This window comes from Lepidochelys kempii, chromosome 12 (assembly GCF_965140265.1).
Source record: "Lepidochelys kempii isolate rLepKem1 chromosome 12, rLepKem1.hap2, whole genome shotgun sequence".
Lineage (NCBI taxonomy): Eukaryota > Metazoa > Chordata > Testudines > Cheloniidae > Lepidochelys > Lepidochelys kempii.
Genome location: NC_133267.1, coordinates 18,747,890 through 18,768,265, shown reverse-complemented (window position 1 = coordinate 18,768,265; position 20,376 = coordinate 18,747,890). Strand labels below are relative to the sequence as shown.

The 20,376-nt window shown below is 42.1% G+C and overlaps 3 protein-coding genes across 12 annotated transcripts in view; 1 reads left to right on the top strand and 2 right to left on the bottom strand.

Annotated features, from left to right (window-relative positions):
* NETO2 (neuropilin and tolloid like 2) overlaps nt 1-10,633 on the bottom strand; it is a 52,281-nt gene extending 41,648 nt beyond the window's left edge. For 2 of the 7 annotated variants that reach the window (XM_073307744.1, XM_073307746.1), the window contains exon 1: nt 9,571-10,630. In XM_073307744.1, coding sequence (XP_073163845.1) covers nt 9,571-9,604 — 34 coding nt within the window. In that variant the 5' untranslated portion in view covers nt 9,605-10,630. Of the gene's footprint in view, nt 1-9,570 lie in introns of all 7 variants that reach the window. The other 5 variants (XM_073307743.1, XM_073307745.1, XM_073307747.1 and 2 more) reach the window with 4 other exon arrangements.
* The window catches only part of LOC140896254 (borealin-2-like), a 242,415-nt gene that overhangs the window by 153,468 nt on the left and 68,571 nt on the right, over nt 1-20,376 (top strand). The gene's annotated exons all lie outside the window — the stretch shown is intronic.
* The window catches only part of ITFG1 (integrin alpha FG-GAP repeat containing 1), a 212,387-nt gene continuing 207,071 nt past the window's right edge, over nt 15,061-20,376 (bottom strand). Inside the window, exons 17-18 of the mRNA XM_073307742.1 lie at nt 19,003-19,120; nt 15,061-16,434 (exon numbers count right to left, since the gene is read on the bottom strand). Of these exons, the coding sequence (XP_073163843.1) occupies nt 16,375-16,434; nt 19,003-19,120 (178 nt within the window). The 3' untranslated portion in view covers nt 15,061-16,374. The remainder of the gene's footprint in view (nt 16,435-19,002; nt 19,121-20,376) is intronic.

Genomic DNA, 20,376 nt, shown 5'->3' with positions numbered 1-20,376 from the left:
GAAGCAGGGTCAGTGTTAGACTGGCTGGGGCCCCAGGCAGAAGCCCCGAGGCCCTCCCCCCGAACCTGCAGGACAGAAGCCCCAAGCTAGAGAAAATCCAAGATCCTGTTGGAAGGGGCATTAGTGAGATAGATCGTTCTGAACTAGTCTCCCAGTATGGCATTTAGGGCTCAGAGCCACCATTTGGAGAAGATCTAAAGAGGTCCTGACTACTTGCATTAAAGGTCTCATGCCATCTTCCAAAAACAAGGCAGTTAAATTCCAATTTATCAAAGATAACAGTCATTACACTGTATCTGACTGAAGTGCCCTGCTTTTATAATAGGACACAGTATTATTCTTTCCTTCCTTTTTTAACCTATTATGTAGAGTTGCTCTGCACCAGAAAGAGCTGCATTTCAGTGGGAGTGCAAAATGAATTCATTATAGTATATAACCCCAAATTCCACTCTGATGCACACTGTACAAGGGAGTAACTGTCTACAAATACTGGGTGTATGTGGCTAGTGCATATGATTAGTTTCTCCACACCAATTCAAGACCACATTGTACAGATCTCAAGGATTTGGTTTTTTAGACAGTCATGGTTGGTTGTGGGACACCTAATAGAAGAAAGTAGGGGATGGGAGGCAGCTGCTTTAGGGGATGCTCCCCTGATAACCCTACAAATCTTTAGTTAGCAAAGATCAGAAAAGTTAATGCTACTTTGAGACAGCATCAATTCTGCCCCATGATGTGTAAAACCCAAGAGAGGCTGCTGGGGAACCACTGGCAGTATCGCTATTGAGCCAACCACACTTCCAGTGGGGAAGAGAGGACTGCAAAGGCACTTCCATTGTACATGGATCTGGCGTTTTCTGCAAATCTCAGTTCCCTGGTTGTGAAAGGCCATGTTGCCTGCTCATTCGACAGCAGGAGTCACATTACCAAAGGAAAAGACAAGTAATAGATCGCACACATTAAAAAAGAGGGCTGTGAGCTTTTGTTTTGTTTTCCTATCACTACTTTTTCTTTTTTCTCTCCTTCCTGACTTTGCGTGGAATCATTTAGCCACTATAGCTTTGGGATTCTTCAGCAGAGAAGGCATTATGATATATATTTTTATTCATTACTACTACTCAGGTTTTTTAACAGGCCTGTGTTGTGTTATCAAAATATTCATCTGAAATAAATTTTAAAAATGCATTGTTGGAGGGGGAGGGGAATGGCTTCTTTGTTAGCATTTTGTTGAATCATTTTAGAGAATGTACAAGAGATGAAAAATAAAATATTTGTTTCTTTATTGAAGTACAGAGAGTTAAAGTCACAAGCATCTGGCATCTTTGTATATTAAAAATAAAAATGTAAGTAACTCAGTTTTGCTCTAAAATAGATTGCAAGAACAAACTGAGTACTGAAGGACAGTGCTTAAAGAGATATGAGTGCATTGGGCACTTGATTTGACATATGCCTGTTCCTATCTGGTGAGAAGCATCCTCCTGATTCTACAGGCACAGCTCCACACTCCCATCTGCTGCATGGCATATCTCACCTCTGTGTTTACTGTGTGCTCTGGGGATTTGCACATACAGAGCCAGCAAAGAGCAGAGATGAGAATCTGCCATGTGGCTCAGAGCAGAATCTTACATCAATAATGTCAATGCGGAATCTGCACATGCAGGGAAATCTGAATATCAATCTTGAGAGCAGCCATGCAGACCTGAGAAACAGTATGGAAAAATTCTATTTTTAAAAGAAACACTTTGTCACTTAAAGAATATTCTATCTATATCTATATCTAGTGGTAGTCAGGATCCTAGGGATAAGAGTGATGCAGACACTGCTTACTGAAGGGTTCACTGTTTTATCTCCACGCTAGACCTTCTGTGCCAGGAAGTACCAGATATACATATAGCACAGACACAGTAACTGGTGAAACACAGGTCATAGATGTTACAGAGAGCCTTGCCAGGAGGTCTACTATTCTCTGACAGATACAGCAAAGAATAGCACATGCTTAATCCTAATGGAAACCACTTCTCCCCCTTTGGGAGCAAAGCTTTTGCATATACATAAATCTAGCTAATTTGGTCTGTGAAACTAACATTAATCCTAGCACGCTGTAACTGCTAAGAGGACTACCATAGCACACACATCCATTGATTTTTCTATCTATGTCCAACATTAATTTTAGCTGTTAACGTAGTGGGGGCATTTACTGTACACAATATCCCTTCTCCTTCCCTCCTCTTCTCCTTGTAGTAGCTCCTAGAAGCCCTAACCACCATTCGTCCCATGGTGCTATGCACTGTACAGATACCCAGTAAGACAGTCCCTACCTGGAAGGCATACCGTCTAAATAGACAAGAGTCCATGGGAAGGTAAAGACACACTGTGGAGTTTGATGAACAAATATCCTGAACACGGGGTCATCTCTTTTCCTTTCAGAAAGCTGGTCTGTGCACAAATGGCCTGCTTCATGCTGTGTTTAGCTCAGGAAACGGACAAGTGGTAACATCTGGGTCAGTAAGAATTCCCAGTCTACTGCCTCATAATTACATTGATTCTTGTGGTTTACCTAATGCACAGTTTCCCCATTTTCTTGTGGTCTCACAACATATTGCAAGCTGTTGAATGAGTAGGCATCAGAGCAGGTGACTAGAGTTTACCCCATGAGTAAGTAGCTCTAGTGGTTTATATTGGTTTTCTATGTTGCACAGCTCTATGTGGCAAGGGAATGACAGAATATGGTAGTAGTTGAGCAGGTGTGAACCAGGGGAAGATAAGTCTTTGCTGGTTTGTCATTCACCTCTGCCTCGAGCAGGAGTGGGCAAAATATGGCACACAGGCTGGATCCTGACCATCTAACATTTCAGTCCAGCCCGCCAGGCTCTTTGGCTGCCCCCTCACGATCTCCAGCGCAGCGGGGAGCTCAGGCAGGCTGCCTGAATGCCATGGCCCCAATGGGAGCTGTGAGGATGGTGCTAAGGGCAGCGCACAGAGCTGCCTTCCTCCCACCACCAGGGGTGCACAGAGACATGCCAGCAGCAGCTGGCCACTTCTGGGAGTGGCGTGGGGCCATGGCAGGCAGGCAGCCTGCCTGAGCCCTGTTGTGCTGCCAGCCAGGAACCACCTGTGGTAACCACCTGTGGCTCTCGCACCCTCTCCCACATCCCCAACACCCTGCCCCAGGTCAGAACCCCCTCCTGCACCCAAACTCCCTCCCAGATCCCACACCCTCACCTGCACCCTAACACTCTGTACCAGCCCAGAGCTCCCTCCTGCACCCAAACTCCCTCCCAGATCCCGCACCCAAACTCCCTCCCAGATCCCGCACCCCTCCATTAATATAGTGGCAATGTGCGGCCTATGATGACTTACCAAAACTCGTGGAGTGGCCCCCCCTGCAAAAATTATTGCCCACCCCTTGCCTAGAGCGAATCAAGTTTTCAGACTTTTTTTTTTTTTAATTTTGCACTACTAAAGCCTTATATCAAAAGTGAGCTTCATCAGCTTGGAAAGCTACTAGCACCTTCCCAAAATGCCAACTTTGGCAAGAATAAGGCATGCCAGTGAGATGTTTGAATGCACCCAGAGTTTTGTACATACTCATGTTGCAGTTATATGTCACTCCAGTTGTTTCCAGGATAATTCCTCTCAAGACAGCTAGAGAGGCAAGTGGGAGCTCACTGAAAGCAAGTTAACTGGTTTCAGGGAGTAAATACAGTTCTCCCAACCTCCTTTACTCAAAACCAGTGGCAGATCAAGCCATGCCTGAATGGATAGACTAATCCACATTTCTAATGGTCACCTTCAGTTTTCCTCAAGAGGGACAGCAAAATTTCTTACTCCCTCCTCCCCCAGAAATACACAAGCAACTGTAGGGTGCCTTGTTGTTTCAGTCAATGCAGTCCTGTTTACCCTTGACACATCCACAAGCATATCCTCTGTTGGAAGAAGAAAAACGTTCAGCTTCCAAACATGGGCTTTATTTTGTGAATGCATTTTTGTTCATTGTTTCTTCAGGCTGCCTGTGGCAGTGGGCTGCTGGGAAGGCTGCATATACATGATGTGCTGGCAAGGGGGCCCCAGAAAATTACTTGTTAAAATTCTGCCATCAAATTAAAGGGATGTCAGGGTGGTTTCCTTGCTGTTGATAGAGTTTACCTGCTCTCTGGCTATTGCTAGAAAGGACTTATTCCTGGGATTCCTAAAAATACTTCTGAAGAGCAGGTGTTTGATTTACCATATAAAGCAGGAATAGAACAGATTAAATACCTGACATTTACAAAGACAGGTACAAAGACTAACAGCGGCTTGGAGAAAGACATCTTTCTGTTCCCTCCTATTTGCATCCTCAGACTTTTTCCTTTACTATCAGTATAGTCAGTATATTTTTCAGGAGGGGGAATATGCCCAACACATTTCCAGCAAAGTCCACATGAATGAATTTGTTTGGGAATTGCTGTTGCCTCACACCTTGTTTGAGAACACAAGTTTGTCTAAATGGAAAAACGAATGATTTTTCACAGTCCCTAACTCCTGCTCTCCATGAGCAGACAATGGTCCTGGTTCCTGGGTATTATCATAGGCAAAGGAGGGAATTTTTGTGATGGGCACTTATTAAAACATTGGTTTTAACAGTGCCACATATCAGAGCAGGGACACTTACACAGGGTCTGTCCTGTAAGAACCAGGAAATGGAGTGGAGTTTATACCTGGTCAAATAAATGGGGAAAACCTTCACAAAAAACAGTTGCTTTTTTTTTTTTGTTTGTTTAAAATTTCCTTTAAAATTTTTATTTATTTTACCAGTTCCAAATTAAGCTAGTCTTCAGATCTTAGGATATGAATAATTGCTGGTAATACATTGAGACAGGCCACTTACATGGTATTCTATCTAATTCTGCAGATACTTAGAGACAAGCAAATTGGTGGGAAGTTGTTCTGCATGGAGGAGTGTGGCAGCAAGCTTATTTATAAGGCTTGCATCCCCATAGTATTTAGGGCACCATATATAAAAAGAGCATGTTTTGTTCCAAGAGGACACATGCAATTCAGGGTATGGTTATTTCCTTAAATTAGATTATTTTGTAAATAAGATTTTGCCATTTCAGGAACAATTATACAGTTTTCAGTAGTAATTGCTCCCAGAAAAGCACTCTATCTTCCACTGCACTGAGCTACGCAATTGAGATAGGTGAATATCAGACAGATGGAATGAGAAGCTGCATATTTTAATCCTTCTGTAAAGTCTCTCTCCATAAAATAAATTGGGGAAAAGAGAAATAGAAAATCATGGCTTTTTCATTAGTTAAATGATGATTTTTATTACATATTTCAAAATCTCCCTTAGCATCAATACTAGATCATTCTCTGTTCTCATTACAATTGTGGGGGCATGGATCAGCATTCACATCGCACTCCCAGTCAGTTCCCACCTGGGCCAGGTTGGAAGTTAATAATCCCAACAGTGGACCAAATTCGGTTATGAATCCTGGTCACATGCCACCCGAGGCACGTTGTGCATATGCCAAGACGACTACAATTGTGCAACCGAGTCACACACTGAATTTCTATAAATATAAAGAAGTTCTCAATAGTTTTGCTGTAAGATTTTTACCCAGTGCCTGTGCAGTTTTAGGGAAATTAGTAAATCAAATAAACCTTTGATTAAGTTAAACTACTATAAGAGAGCAATACCCTTCATATACTTTTAAGCTTGTAAATGCATTAACAACAAGAATGAAAAATACCACCAAGCATACGTAGGCACAAATAAAGCTGCTTTTGGGGCCCAATCCTGTAATTCACCTCCTGCTTAACTCAATGGGACCTGCTTGGTACTCAGCATTTTTAAGCCTTGCTGCTGAGGTCATATGCAGTTCCCATTATTTAAGTTCAAAATAAAGTTTTGTAATTTCTTGACTGCCCTCATTCTGAAATTTCCTTCATTTAACTTCACTGGGCCCTTGTAGCTCTTACTTTGATTTATAATTGGACAAATGACAGTCTCCATATCTTTAAATATTATTTTCTCTACTTAACTTCAACTTTATTGGCTCATTGTAGCACCTTTTGAATCTGAAAACAGCAAGATGGGATTACAAGCCTTAAAGTGGAATAAAGCATTAATCTCCGTTTATGGGTAATTAGGTATTAAAAATTATGCCAGAATGCAAATGATGGGCTGCGGAGAATGGCAGTGTTAATCACACCAATGTGATTTTAAGGTCCATGCTCTTGCAGCCTGCCAGAGATGGAAGTTAAATACTTGTGCATCTCTGAAAAACTGGGAATGCCAACTTTCAAGGGGTACAAATGTTTACTTCTAGCTCTGCTGTTTGAGAAATACCAGACCAGAAAAATCCCACTGATCCCTCTGGCTAGCACTGTTTTTTCCACACTATTCCAGGATTTAAAATTTACCAAGTACAATCATCAATTCATAATTTTATGTCAGTATTTATGTTTTTGGGTTTTGTTTTTTTTAATTTGAAGGGGTTTGGGTTTTGTTTGTAGGGAGTGTGTGTGGTGGGGAGAGATGCATGGGCTGACCAAGGGAACAAAACCACCCTTAATCTGCTACATTTCAGGGAAAATAAGATGCACTAAAACTAAAAAGATAGATATATTTAGTTTCAGGTTCTAAAGGATGAAGGAATCATGACCTTAATTATAAAAAGAGGCCTATGTCTCCCCCCTGAGAAATTCAAAAGAGTTGTAATATGCTATTTTAGAGTTTCCTCCTGCACTTGACCAGCTATGTTCCACGTACTGCACGTCAATCAAAATGGCTAGACCAGAGCATTTGAAGATCTCATTGAGATACGGTGAGGTGAAAGCATGTCACTTTCTCAGGCTAGTGGAGTATATAGGTTCTCAGATAAAAATCCCATTGGGAATTGGAGTCTGGTTGTTCACACAGAAGTAGTGTGCATCACTAAGAAAACAGGTCAGCATTGGTTGGGCTCCACTTCAGCAAAGCCTGCAGTGGTCATAACCTTAGCACTATCCTGCTCCACCATTTCTTCCAATAAATATTGGCTGTCACTTGGTGGAGCAAGGTGGGAGCATATTAATACCAGCTGCCTCAATAGACATAAGAATAATCTTCAGATCTTTTACTCAGTATTGTGTGTAAGTGGCATTAAAATCAGATTTGGGGGGTTATTTAAGTCACAGCCTGCATTACTGATAGTGAAGAAAGTCCATACAGTAAGCCCTGAGCAATCAGAATAAGATAAAAACTACAAACTGAATGATGGCCCTGATTCTTCCCTCAGATTTGCAACCCAAAATTTGTTTGATGGCTGACAGCAAAACACTTGTGTGTTTCACAACGCCAAGAACAGAAGAGCAAAATGTTCTGAAATGTTATGGAGAATGATTTGCCACTGAAATACCGTCAGATCTGATGGAAGATACTAGTAATTAATATATGTTCAAAGCAGGACTCTCCCTCAATTTCAACAGGAAGTTCTCTTAAAAACAAAAAAGATGGCAAGACAGCCCAGTATTCTCACCAATTCAAGTAGATATTTTGCAAACTTTTAAAATCCCTTACAACATGCAACTTAAAATAGTAAAGATTAATTTGAGAACTGCTCATAACAGTTCAGGCACATAGTTTTAATTTTAAAAGTGTTTATAGGAACCTCATTTTTACTTTGTATTATTAGATGTAATAATCTGGCTATAGAAAGATTTCTTCTGGAGAGGACAGAAGACAGCACATGATGTCAAGTAATCAGAGGCAATTTCTGGAGTCAGGGATGAACAGTGTATTTAGAATTAAGAGCTCACTAACATTTCAACTCTGTGCAGTTTATATATTTAACTGAGCATATTCAAGTCACAGACACCAAATAAAAACTCTTACAAAAGAAACTGAAAAGGGTCTTAAGAAAATCTTATAACAATCTACTGGAGACTCTGTAGTGTTTATAGAAGATTGTAGACACACACGTCTTAGGAGACAGTTTACACCCACACATACACAGGAAGCGCACCCACTCTACACATGCAGGATTAATTGCATTTGGGAGTATAATTCAAGAAGCGTTTATGCCAACTGTATTTTATGAACACAGTTGTCTTCGAGAGAATTTAAAAAAAGTCACTGAAACAAAGATTTTAGATTGAAGACACCCTCCTTTGCTGTCTAGCAACAGCAGAAGAATGTTAATGTAATAATTAAAGAAAATACATTACATTAAAGACAAAACATGATATTTGCAATAAATATTTACCTAGATGTAGAGGTAAATAAATGAGAAATAACTTAGTTTGCCAAAACAACTGTAGTGTAAGAAAAAGAACTGCATGTGATACGCATGTATTTTGGGTTTACAACAGACTTCTTTGCAACTTTCATATCATAGATCACTACACAAGAGATATTACTTTCCACCTGCAGTATCTGCCTTTGTGTTTTACCCTGTTTCAAGCAAGCAAACATTCCTAAACAGTATTTCCTAACAAAATGTTCTATCATTTAAACAAAGGATCAAAGGCTCCCGGATGGTTCAAATCAGCTATTGCTACAAAAGATACAAAATGCTGCAAATTATCTGTGAGGCAAAGTTAACTGTCAGGTCTGGCTTCATATAAAATAAACCTTCCTCCCCACTGTCGAGATACATAAGACATGCTATCACAGACACTGAGATGCTCAGATAAGGAGCCTGGTCCTAAACCTTTACCTCTGAACATGGAGGAGTAAAACTGAAGAGAAAGCCAAAACGAAGGTGGATCAGGAGGCAGATAGAACTGGGTAGTTTGTGACACTCTACTGATTGTGTGTTATTTTGCTAAAACCAGATCTTGCGCTAACAAGAGTGATAAATACCTGACCAGAGACACACAGCGTGTTGGAGTGTTAGCAAAACAGGAGTAGTTTAGTGGGAAAAGGAGGAATATGGAGTTCTTGATTTTCCTCAGATCCATACTATGCATTTCAGCAGTCACTGTTACCATAACCGTCCCTCTGGTCACCCCCACCCCCACCCACTCAGCAGAATAAAGGCAGCCGGCATCTGGCAGGGCTTCTGGATGTGTCCATACATGGTCCCTTCCCCACCACTCCCTATCCTGTTCTCATATAGCCACATATTCAGAAGTGGTCACTCCTTTGGGGCCGTCCAAGCTCCGACCGCGGGGCCCGATTTTCAGAGCTGCTGAGCACACACAGCTGCCCCCAGCTTCAGCCGGAAGTGCAGGCACTCAGCACCCTGAAGAGCCAGGCTCTGGTGTTTCCCGCCGGGCCCCCAACAGCAGCAAAAGCCACTGGGCTAGGGGTACCCTGAATACTCAGCTCTCCGCCCACCTGGGCTCAGGACGAAGCCTCACCCGAGCTCGGAGAGCAGGTAGCTGGACAGGGGAGAACCAAACGCCCGGGCACCAACCAGCGTCCGGAGCAGGGTCTTGCTCTGGAGCGGCCGCCCAGACCCTGCTCCCGAAGAGGCGAGGAGGACTAGAGCGTGCGCAGCCGCCGGGCCCGGGGAGCCGAGGGAGAGGGCGCGGCCGTCCCGGGGGTTGGCGCAGGTGCCGCCGCCCGTCCCCACGCTCTTCCCGCCGCGGGGCTCCTACCTTCCAGTACCGAGCAGAGTTTGTCCAGGGCCATCTTCTCTCCGGGGCGGGGGCGGCACGTCTCTGCCGCTCCTGGCCCAGGACCGAGCGCCGGGGTGGCAGCGAGTCAGAGGCGAGGCATAGCCACGTCCGCACGGAGCCGGGGGCGCCGGAGCGCAGCAGCGGGGGAGCTGCCCGGTGGCTGGTGCAGCTAGGCGGGTTCAGGTCTCCGCCCTGGCCATGGCCGGTGCCCCGGGCTCAGGGGAGCCGCCCCGCTGGCAGCGAGCTCAGCCAAACCCCTCCGAGCCTGGAGCCTTCGCTGCCGCCGCGCTCAGTCCCATCGAGCGGGGGGTGGGTGGAGGCTGCCGCCGCACAGAGTGCCGGGGCGCGCTGCTCCCCCCGGGGTCGGCAGCTCGGCGGCTCCCGGTTCAGCTGCAGCCGCTCACTGAAGCTCATTTAAAGGGGGGGGGGGGGGGGGTGTTTGCCGGAATGAGCCGCTTGTACGCATGTTCCCTCCCCCTTCCCGCGCCAGCAGGGCCGCTCCCCTCGGAACCCGCCCGGGCAGGGGGCGCCCCACACAGGGCTAGCGGGAGGAAGGCAGCGGGTGCGAGAACGGAGAGCTGTGAGGAGGACGAGGGGAGGCTCCCGGCGGGCACGTCCCAGCCCTGGGGCGAGGGGAGGCTCCCGGCGGGCACGTCCCAGCCCCGGGGGGCGCACAGGTGCCGGCAGCCCTGCCCCGCTCCCAGGGATTTCCCCCTCTCTGGGGAGGGCCGTGTGGAGCACGGGCAGTGAGAGGGAGAAGGTGCTGGGCCCGCCGGGGCAGGTCCCCGCCGCTGGGGAGCCCACGGTGAGGCAGGAGCCCGCTTCCTCCCTCCTCCCCCCCAGTTGGCCGGGGTCCCTGCCAAGTGAAGGGCGGTGTCCGTTCAGGGTGGAGCAGGTCCCCGGCGCCCGGTAGCTGCAGAAAAGCAGCGTCAGCAGTTCGGGGAGGCAGCGCGTGGCCGGCGCGGCGCCTCGCCCCGCTCCATTGTGCCGCCTGCAGCGTCGGGGCCGGGAAGAGCCCCGCGCACGCTGCTGCCTGGCGGGGAGTGACGGCTAAAATGGAGCGATGATTTTACATGGAGTTAATAAAAAGGCGCACTTAGCTGGCTGCCTGGCCCCGGCTCCCCGCTCTCGGGCTAGCTGGCGGGGGGGGGAGCTGTCAGGGAAGGGGGGAGAAGAATCTCCTCAGGCAGCGAGGGAGGCAGTGGGCTGGCTGGAAGGCACTTTCGTCGAAGCAGGGACATGATTATGGCTCTCAGCTGAGCGAGGAAACCGCGGGTCGTAGAATCAAAGCCTGGCCAGCAGAGAGACCTGCCCTGTGTCTACAAACTCGGCTTGGTTGAGTGAGCGCAATGGACGTGTTCGGCCGTTTCAGGCTTGTGGTGCTGAGCTTTTTTAAACAAATAATGGAGACATGAAATGGCACGTAGCGTGTTTCCACTCCAGCCACTCGCGGCTCGGAGGATGGGCACAGCTGTGAGGGGTTAGATTAGTAACGGGCTGTAAGTACTCTTCATATGCGCGCAAGTGCTTTCTCAGGTGAGCAGCTGGGCGGCACATGTAAATTCATTTAGTCCTTTTCCGTCTTCTTCAAATGTCACAAGTGAAATACATTAATTGGGGGTGTCTCCGCCTAGTTCACAGTGGACGTTTGCCTTCGTTCCAAAAGTACCCCACTGTTGGGTGGGCTTGACAACCGTTTGTTCAGGAACCGCAAGAAGTGGAATAACAGGACTCTATCAGGTCATAGATATGTGGAGAACCTTGCCTCAAAAGAGTTGCTAGTTACTGCAAGTTTTCTTTTGTTTTTATGAGCATAACATATCCTCCCCTTCGCTGTTAGATTCTCCCCTTAGAGGCTTCCCACTATTGCTGCTTGTCCCTGCAAATTTGCTACTATATTTTGTGCCATATCAGACTACAGGTGATATGTCTATCATGTTTAAAATTAGCATCTGGTCCCCTTTAGTCAAAACAAAAATAGCATTATCAGTTTCTAGAGACTGTTTAGTTCAATATTTGCATTTTTTTCCCAAGGGCAACCCATGCAGTAGTGTATTGTGTTGTAGTTCTAAACTTCAAAGTAGTCAAGAGCACCCTACTCTTGGTCCCTTCCTGCATTTCACCTGTCAGTGTTCCAGTACCTTATGCAGCAATTTGGAACTGACTTCAGAGCTAATAAATCTAGCAAACTGCCTGCAAATTAGATGGACACTTGCAACTGTTGTATTTTACATATATTTTGTACATATGTAGTAGTAGGATTTAAAATTATATAAAATACAAACATAAAATCCTAGTACTACTACACTGTGAAGCACAGACTCTACTGTGGCCATCTCAATGCAAACCTGAACTTGTTTTTGGCACTACAGTGATGGATACTATAGGAATATTTAAACTAGACAGAGTAAACTTGATCTAGAAGTGAGAGACAAACATGCCCCCCCCCATGATGCCAGTTCATAGTATTATTACAGCAGAAGCATACTTTAGTAGTGAATTTGTTGAACTTCTCATTCTATGATTAAAGGTGCTATAAATGTGCAATGTATTACAGCTAAATTCTGCAAACACTATTGAAGTTAGTGGGACTACTCATGTTTGTGAAGTTAAGCAGAAGCATTTGCAGGATCAGACTAATGGCACAGTTGTAACAGCTGCTGAGCTATAATAAAACACTGTCTTGCTTTTGCATTAAAACTGATTTTGTGCCGCCTCTCTTCCAAACGCCTCTACCCTAAAATTGCCAGAAGTCCTCTGTTTCAAATTTGCTTTGAGTTCTGCTTTGTTTTTGTTGTAATAGTGTTTGAAATAATGTTAGAGGCATGCTGAGTAGCAGATGGGTGCCTGTTTATTTTATAAATCACCAATAGTCTATAGCCAGTGGACAATTTTGGACCACATTTGAAGTGCTTAGGATATTCTGTGTTTTATGCTAGGCACATACAAAAATAGGTGTTAATCATAGAGAGTTGGAGAGGAGTTGGGAACTTGTTTAGTGATCATAGAATCATAGAATATCAGGGTTGGAAGGGACCCCAGAAGGTCATCTAGTCCAACCCCCTGCTCAAAGCAGGACCAATTCCCAGTTAAATCATCCCAGCCAGGGCTTTGTCAAGCCTGACCTTAAAAACCTCTAAGGAAGGAGATTCTACCACCTCCCTAGGTAACGCATTCCAGTGTTTCACCACCCTCTTAGTGAAAAAGTTTTTCCTAATATCCAATCTAAACCTCCCCCACTGCAACTTGAGACCATTACTCCTCGTTCTGTCATCTGCTACCATTGAGAACAGTCTAGAGCCATCCTCTTTGGAACCCCCTTTCAGGTAGTTGAAAGCAGCTATCAAATCCCCCCTCATTCTTCTCTTCTGCTGACTAAACAATCCCAGCTCCCTCAGCCTCTCCTCATAACTCATGTGTTCCAGTCCCCTAATCATTTTTGTTGCCCTTCGCTGGACTCTCTCCAATTTATCCACATCCTTCTTGAAGTGTGGGGCCCAAAACTGGACACAGTACTCCAGAACTATTTTATTGTCTGGGCTTGTCTGACAGACTATAAATGGCTTGTATGAAAATTCTTAGTGAGATACAGCCCCCAAATATGAGATGTTAGAGGCCCTTGTGTTTTCCATCTGCTATCATAATGTAAACATATTTAATGTCATGTTGAAAAAGTTATTCAGTGTAGAGTTAGGAACATCACAATTTAGCCAACTTCCTAAGTCTCACAGAGGCCTCCGGCAATCCTTAGAAAGTTTGCCAGACAGTTGGCCAAGTTGCAGTGCCCCCACATGCATACTCTCTGTCACGTAAAGCTTTACGGGATCATTGCTTCTTGCCTGCATACACATAGCCAGAACAGTACCTGAGAACAAACATTGAGACTTCAGGACAGGTTTATCTCATTAGCGACTTATTTTCCATTTTCCATTGGTTGAGTGAGTCCATCCTTCTTTATGGTTAAATGTCATCCACAGAAAAATAAATACTTTTCCAGGTTTGAAGGCAATCATTCCCCTCTCCTCAGTAGAATTTAATGTGTCACTGATTACATGTGCCTTAGGCCCAGAATGAGCCCAGCTCCTCTTCGGCCCAGCTCATAAAATGTGGGCAATAATGTAGAAACAAGGGTTAGTGTATGGGATCATGTATACTTGGCATCATAATTTTTTATAATAATGGTTTAAAGAGATCTACAGGTATTTATAAATCCATGTATAAAACTAATCATTGTGGTTAATATTTTTAAAGTGACATATGAAAATTTTATTCCAGCATCTTCTCCAAATTTATAGCCCCAATAAGAAAAAAATGTTGTAGAGAAGAATGGAGGATGGCAGTGGTACAGTCAGCAAACCACTGTAGTGGCTTTTCCCAATTTAAGATGTCTTGTAGCTGTAGATCTCTTTATCCAAAAATAACACCACCTAAAGGGAAAATGGAGCAGCAGGCGCAATTAGTTGTTGGGGAGAAATTAACTGTTGCATTCTGGGAGATGAGAACAATGAAGACTCATATTTATTTCAGCAACCATTTGTCAGCTGGCTAGTTGATGGTTTCTGCATAGGTGAGATTTCACATTGAAGAAGCCTCCAGCTAGCATTGTTCACCACGGTTGAGTATTGTGGATGTGTTCTGAAAGTTTATATAGTTAGAACAAGTTCTCACCACCCAATTACTGTGAAGAGCACTTGGAAATACACAGTCTAATTACAGTCACATCCTTGATCTTACTGTTAGTGATGGCAATCTTGCTGAAAATTTTTGTTTTTGACACCTGCAGTATGGAAAGCCTAAGTAAGGTAATAAACATCTTATTGTAACTTAATGTTTAACAATAAAACAGTATTTAATACTGATGATATGTAATGCTTAGAATGTATTGTTCATTATCATTATAGGGAAAGCTGTGTGTTGCAACTAGAATCTGTTTCATAATAAAGCTTTTATTAGAAAAGCTTCTAGTCTGTTTACAAATAAAACTTTAAAAACAATCTGAGTATAAACTGATGCAATGTTGGATTATTGAGTGTGCAAAATATCCTGAAACAAAATCGAAGAGAGGCATAGAACTGACTCATTCAACTCATTGAGATGTTTGTTAAGAAACTGACCAGTACACATGGGATATGTCAGATTACCTTATATATACACATACACAAGAAGCTGGTACCAGTGAAAGCTTCACAGATTAGTAGAAGTATATCATGGATGGTTCTCCTCCTCTTGTATGAGAGCTCATTTTTAAGTGTCATGACAGTTACAGAAATAAATTATTCTAACCATGATCTACGATGGACATAATCAGTTTAGTTTACTAGCCCTGTTTTCCTCTACTAACAGCTCAATGTTGACAGGAGAATATAGTATCAGAGGTTAATGGGTGACAACAGATTATGGGGCAGTGACCACTCATACAGTGAAACAGACCAACAAGGCTACAATATAAAGATAGCACCAACGATAATATTTGTTTGCACTTAAGCAACTAACATGCTTGATTTAATAAACATTTATTATGAATGCACATTAACAGATTTAAATACACAGTGAATCATGTAAATGCAAACCATTTTAAGAACAAAGGAAAACTGTATTACATAAAACAAAAGCATGATTGTTTTCAGGGAACATGTATTACCATTGCTGCAGTCTAATCTGGATGATGGAAAGCTATCAACATTTTGAATATACAGAACTGAGCTTCTCTTCAGACATAATCATCACTCTCTTCCTACAGAATTTGGGGACAGTAGCATAACATGCCCTCAAGTAAGAAGTTTACATCAAGGACTTGATATGAACTATAGAATACCTCAGCCCTTAATCATGAATGGCCTCTGGGGTGGAAACAGGCAGGCAAAACATAGGACTCCACCCCAGTCTCCCTTACAGGTTTTTCTATAAACTTCCCCCCAAGAAAATCAAATTCCATTCATAATCTTGATGGCTATTTGCTTTCATAATTAAATTTAAGTATAGTCACATTGATACACATCAGTACTCAAGCAAAATTCTTCTGATCACATCCATTCTAGGAAGGCATAATTTTTACATATTTTGGATTATGATAATTAATTTCTGTATAAACTTAGGTTTTATTTATTTTTTAAAATTTGAATGCTTCATGCCTAGAACTAATATACATCAACAGTACAGATGTCCAATGATTAGTTATTTGGCTATTAGCTTTGTAGATTTAATTTAGTCATTCAGTAAATAAATTCTCATCTAACTATTGCATGTAAGGATTAAAACAAAGGAAAAAAGATCTAGACACTTTAGATCAAGCACCCCAAGAGTACAGTTATAGTAATTGATGTAAAATGTCTCATCTGATAATCTGCATTAGGTTAATTTACAGACATATAATTTATATTGCAGAAATGACAAGACCAATTCCAGCGGCACTAAAGGATTCTTCTCAGTGAAATGCTAACTTTATTTACACGTTACTTCTTTTCCGTCAAATGTTGTACTGGAACAAGTGGCAGTATGTAAACATTGGAACAAATGCAAAAAAATCCCTTACTAAGAAAAATAAATTGACAGTGTTGTTAAATAAAGGCCAATAACTGCCAGTATATACAAATTGTTTACTGAAAGCTCATATTGAGACATTCAGGTATGATTTTAGTGCTTTTCAAATAAATACCAAATAATGCAACATGTACAAATAACACACTAACAATACCTCAGCTCCCCCAATCTCCTTTACAAGTTGGAATTTCGTATTTTGATTAAGCAAATGAATAGCAGCTCCTTCATAGATCTTAAGGCATGTTACATAGCATCAAAATGGAACCGATGGGCTTCTTGTCGTTTCTCTCGGTCATCTGCTTTCTGAAAAATAAACCATAACACTTTATAGAATACAAGAAACAGCATAGCACATACCTTGCATTCTAATAGAAAATTAGTTGTCAACTGCCACAGAATGGCTATTTTTTCAACTCTGTCATTCAACAGAAGACAAAAAGCTAACTATCTGCCTCAACAATTAATACTTAATAGGTGTCAGTTTATAATAGCAATAATCTGTTCAAAATTGGCTGCTGCCGTTAATGATGAGATGTTTTAGTATTAATGACCCAATGCTTTGGGTTATTCTAATGAACGTTTTTTTCAAGGATTATTGCTTAAGTGGTTAAATGAAAAATGCTTTGAAGTGCGCTTTTATGTCATCTGCCTTGTAAAAGATGATAAATATTATTAGGAATGGTGAATTGGCTCTGAAGCAACCACACGTGGTCCCAGCTCTTGTAATTTAAGAACTAGATTATTTTAAAATTACTGTTAAGAGAACCAAAATTGAAAAATTTGACAAAAGGGACAGTAAGACTGTAGCAATTCAACCAATAATAGCATTAAGAACTGCAGATGAAAAATTGGGGCTCCACTTTGTTTGTGGGCATATGCATGTGTATAAACAGTGAACAACTGGGAAGGTAAATACATTTCTTTCCTTATTTGAGTGCTGTACATGTAGATCTGTCAAAACAACAGTGTTACTGACATGTGTGTGTTTATGGATAAATAAGGAGAGTATTCAGCTTGTACCTATATCTGTATGGTCTCTAGTTACATGTAGTAATTTTCCATGTATTTTATTTCCTCTCTCCAGTCCAGAATATTTTACCTATGTACTTCTTTCCAGGGTTTACTAATGTTGGATTAACTTTATTGGGAACTGAGATTAGCCTTATGTGACAAATAAACTGTTTGTCTGCAGCTACAGAGTCCTAACAACATTTCTAACATATACACGAGCAAGCAATGAATCGCTCTTTCAATTTATCCGACTTGCAAAATTCTTCCTGCTTGCTACTTGAGGCTAATACTTTTATTTTTAAGAGTGAGTAAAATATTGTTGGCTTGTCACCATCATGACATAGGCATGTGCCTGAGCTGGTAACCTTTCACAACAATTTTACTAGGTATCTATGCTATATCTCTCTCTATATTTCTATAACGAAAACTAGGTTGTGGGAAACATGGTATCACCTGCTCTGGCTCCATTCCAAAGATTTCGTTGTCACAGACCACACAAGTGTACAATTGGGCATCCTACTGGATTGTGTTCTACTAGATTTTGCTGTTTTAGTCTTCTGTGACAGGCTTACAGTTCTCAGTGTAGTTAAAGCATCCCCCCCCTTTAAAAACAATTTCCATTCAGTTGTGTTCTCTCTTTCTTTCATGCATTCTGAAAGTGTTAAAGACGATTTCTGAATTGACAATAATAATACTGATAGTTAAGTTTTAAAGTGCTGTCTATGTAAACTGATTAACCATCACATTATTCCTATGTGGTATCATGATCACTATATAGATGGGGAAACCAAATCAGTGTCTGAGTGATTTGCTCACACAGCAGGGCAAAGGGAGGCTGAGAATGCAGGAGTTCCGGGATCCTTGCTCATCTGACACCTATCTGAATGTTTAACTGGCCTTTTAGTTCACAAACACTGCCAGGCATACCAAGTCAAAAATGCAGTAATTTTATTTGACAGCTGTAATTACGGTATGCTAGGTAGCAGCACTTATTGGCTATCCTGCCAGTTGAATATTATTGTGCACTGAGAGTGGTTAAGAAAAATGGGACCACTTTTCTTTTGTGACATGAAAGAACCCTCTCAAAATGCTTCTTCAAATCAATGAATTTCTATACACTGTAGTGTATTTCAGCTATATACAACAAAACAACCAGTATGTCCATGATAAAATCACACACACGGTCTTAAATGTTAATGTTAGTACACTCAGTGAGGACACAAAATGACAAGGGATGTTTCCCTTCTCTCTGAATTACCAGCAGAACTAAAGAAGTGTAAGCTGGGGGTTTACATGTAGTTTTATTTCCAGACTCATTCCTTTAAATTCTGATCAAAGGCTGAGAGTGCAAGATATTCATCCTGGATATGAACTAGGGTGACCAGGTGCCCCATTTTATAGGGACAGTCCTGATATTCTGGCCTTTGTCTTATATAGGCACCTTTTACCCCCCACCCCTGTCCTGATTTTTCACACTTGCTGTCTGGTCACCCGAATATGAACTGAACATTTTCCATTTAGTTATGAATTATGGTTTTCCCTGAACTATCAGCACTTACCTGTTACTGCCAAATTTCCATTTTTATGACTCAAAATTAAAACTAAATACCAAATATCTGTTTCTAAGGTTTCAATAAGTCCTAAATTTTCCTAATTTTGTGAACAATAATATAGTCTGATACCTTTCAAGAATGAGAGGATTATTATAGATTGATGAATTTAGTGAATATCCCCCAAAACTTTTCAAACTGAAAAACACTGTTCAAAACAACACAGCTTAGGGCATATATTAAAATATTAGGAAGTTTAAAGTACAGTAAAGATACATGTAGAAAATCATTTCCACTTAATTAAGCTTACCTTTTCTTGCCAGTGCAATATGCCAATTATTGCTAAGATAAAAACACAGACTCCAATTAGGGCTATAGCTGTGAGCAGCACAATGTTACTTGGGGTCAGGTACAGCTTGGCACTCCAGCTACACAGAAGAGGAGAAGCAAAGGAAACCTCAGTCACTCTTCATTAGGAGAAAGAGTAGATTCAATAGAGATTATGTTTACAAAAATATAAAGGTAGTACGGTGACCCACGACTTGGTCTTCAAAAGCCAGGGGCTTTACTGAAAGACCTCCCCTAATAATGTTTACTTACAAATATAGGGTTTAATATCATTGCCATTTCCAACTAATGCCATCTCTAAGCTTAGTTTCTATTGAACTACTCATAGAAGTGCTATGGTTAGCCGCAGGGACTGACTCTTTCATTTAGGCACTCCTTAACGTGGCACTTCTTTTGCAGTGGGCATGGAAGGGAGCAAAATAAAATGCACAGGATAAGCCTCCAAAAAAGCCGTGCCTGAGACTTAGGTGAAGGGAAAAGAGCAGGGAAACAGTCCACCTGGCATGCTGCCTCTTTTGCCAAGAAAGCCCCTTTGCTGCAACACGGCACTGCAGGGGACTTGGGGAGCAGTCATTGTACATTTCCATCAGTCATCTGCATATCTACACTGTTCAGAAATTAATGCTGCATTAAGTTCCTCTCTGTGCCTACGTAAGTATCAGAACCCACTGTACAGGCATGGCAAGGACAGCCAATGACAGCTGTGCTTCCAGGGAAAAAGAGAGGCCAGGCAGCATCATGGAGGGTCATCACACTGTAGAGTAGTACTTCATTTCCTTGTAGATAATGAAGTGGGGGTTTCATAGGGTACGGATGCCTTGCTTCCTGTCTCCTCCACAAAATCCTGCATTTGGAGGGGAAATTTATAAACAAGTCTGCCTGACAAACTTTGTGGAGTTTCCTGAGTGCTCTTGGTTTTACTCTATCAGGGAACAATGTGACTTTAAATCAGGTTACAACAGGGCATTTCTATGAGATACAGAAATAGCAACAATTTCAGTATTTGTGACAAACATTTTTGCACATCCCATACTAGTAGAGTGTATTAAGAGACAAAGTTACTTAATCTTTCTAATCTGTTTTATTCCACTTTTTTGTACTTGGGTATTCATAACAATTGATTTTAAATCATGTAGTAAGTACCTTATGTACAGTACACTACGGACTATGAAACTAGAAAGATTTTTCACATCAGAATAATTTTTCACATTGATAATAAAGGTGTTTAAGATCCAGAAAGCTTACTCCTGAGTTGTAGCACATTTCTGTGCCATTAAAGACTACGTCCAAAAATATAGTTTTATTGGTTTCATATCCATCAGATGTGCCAGTGTGA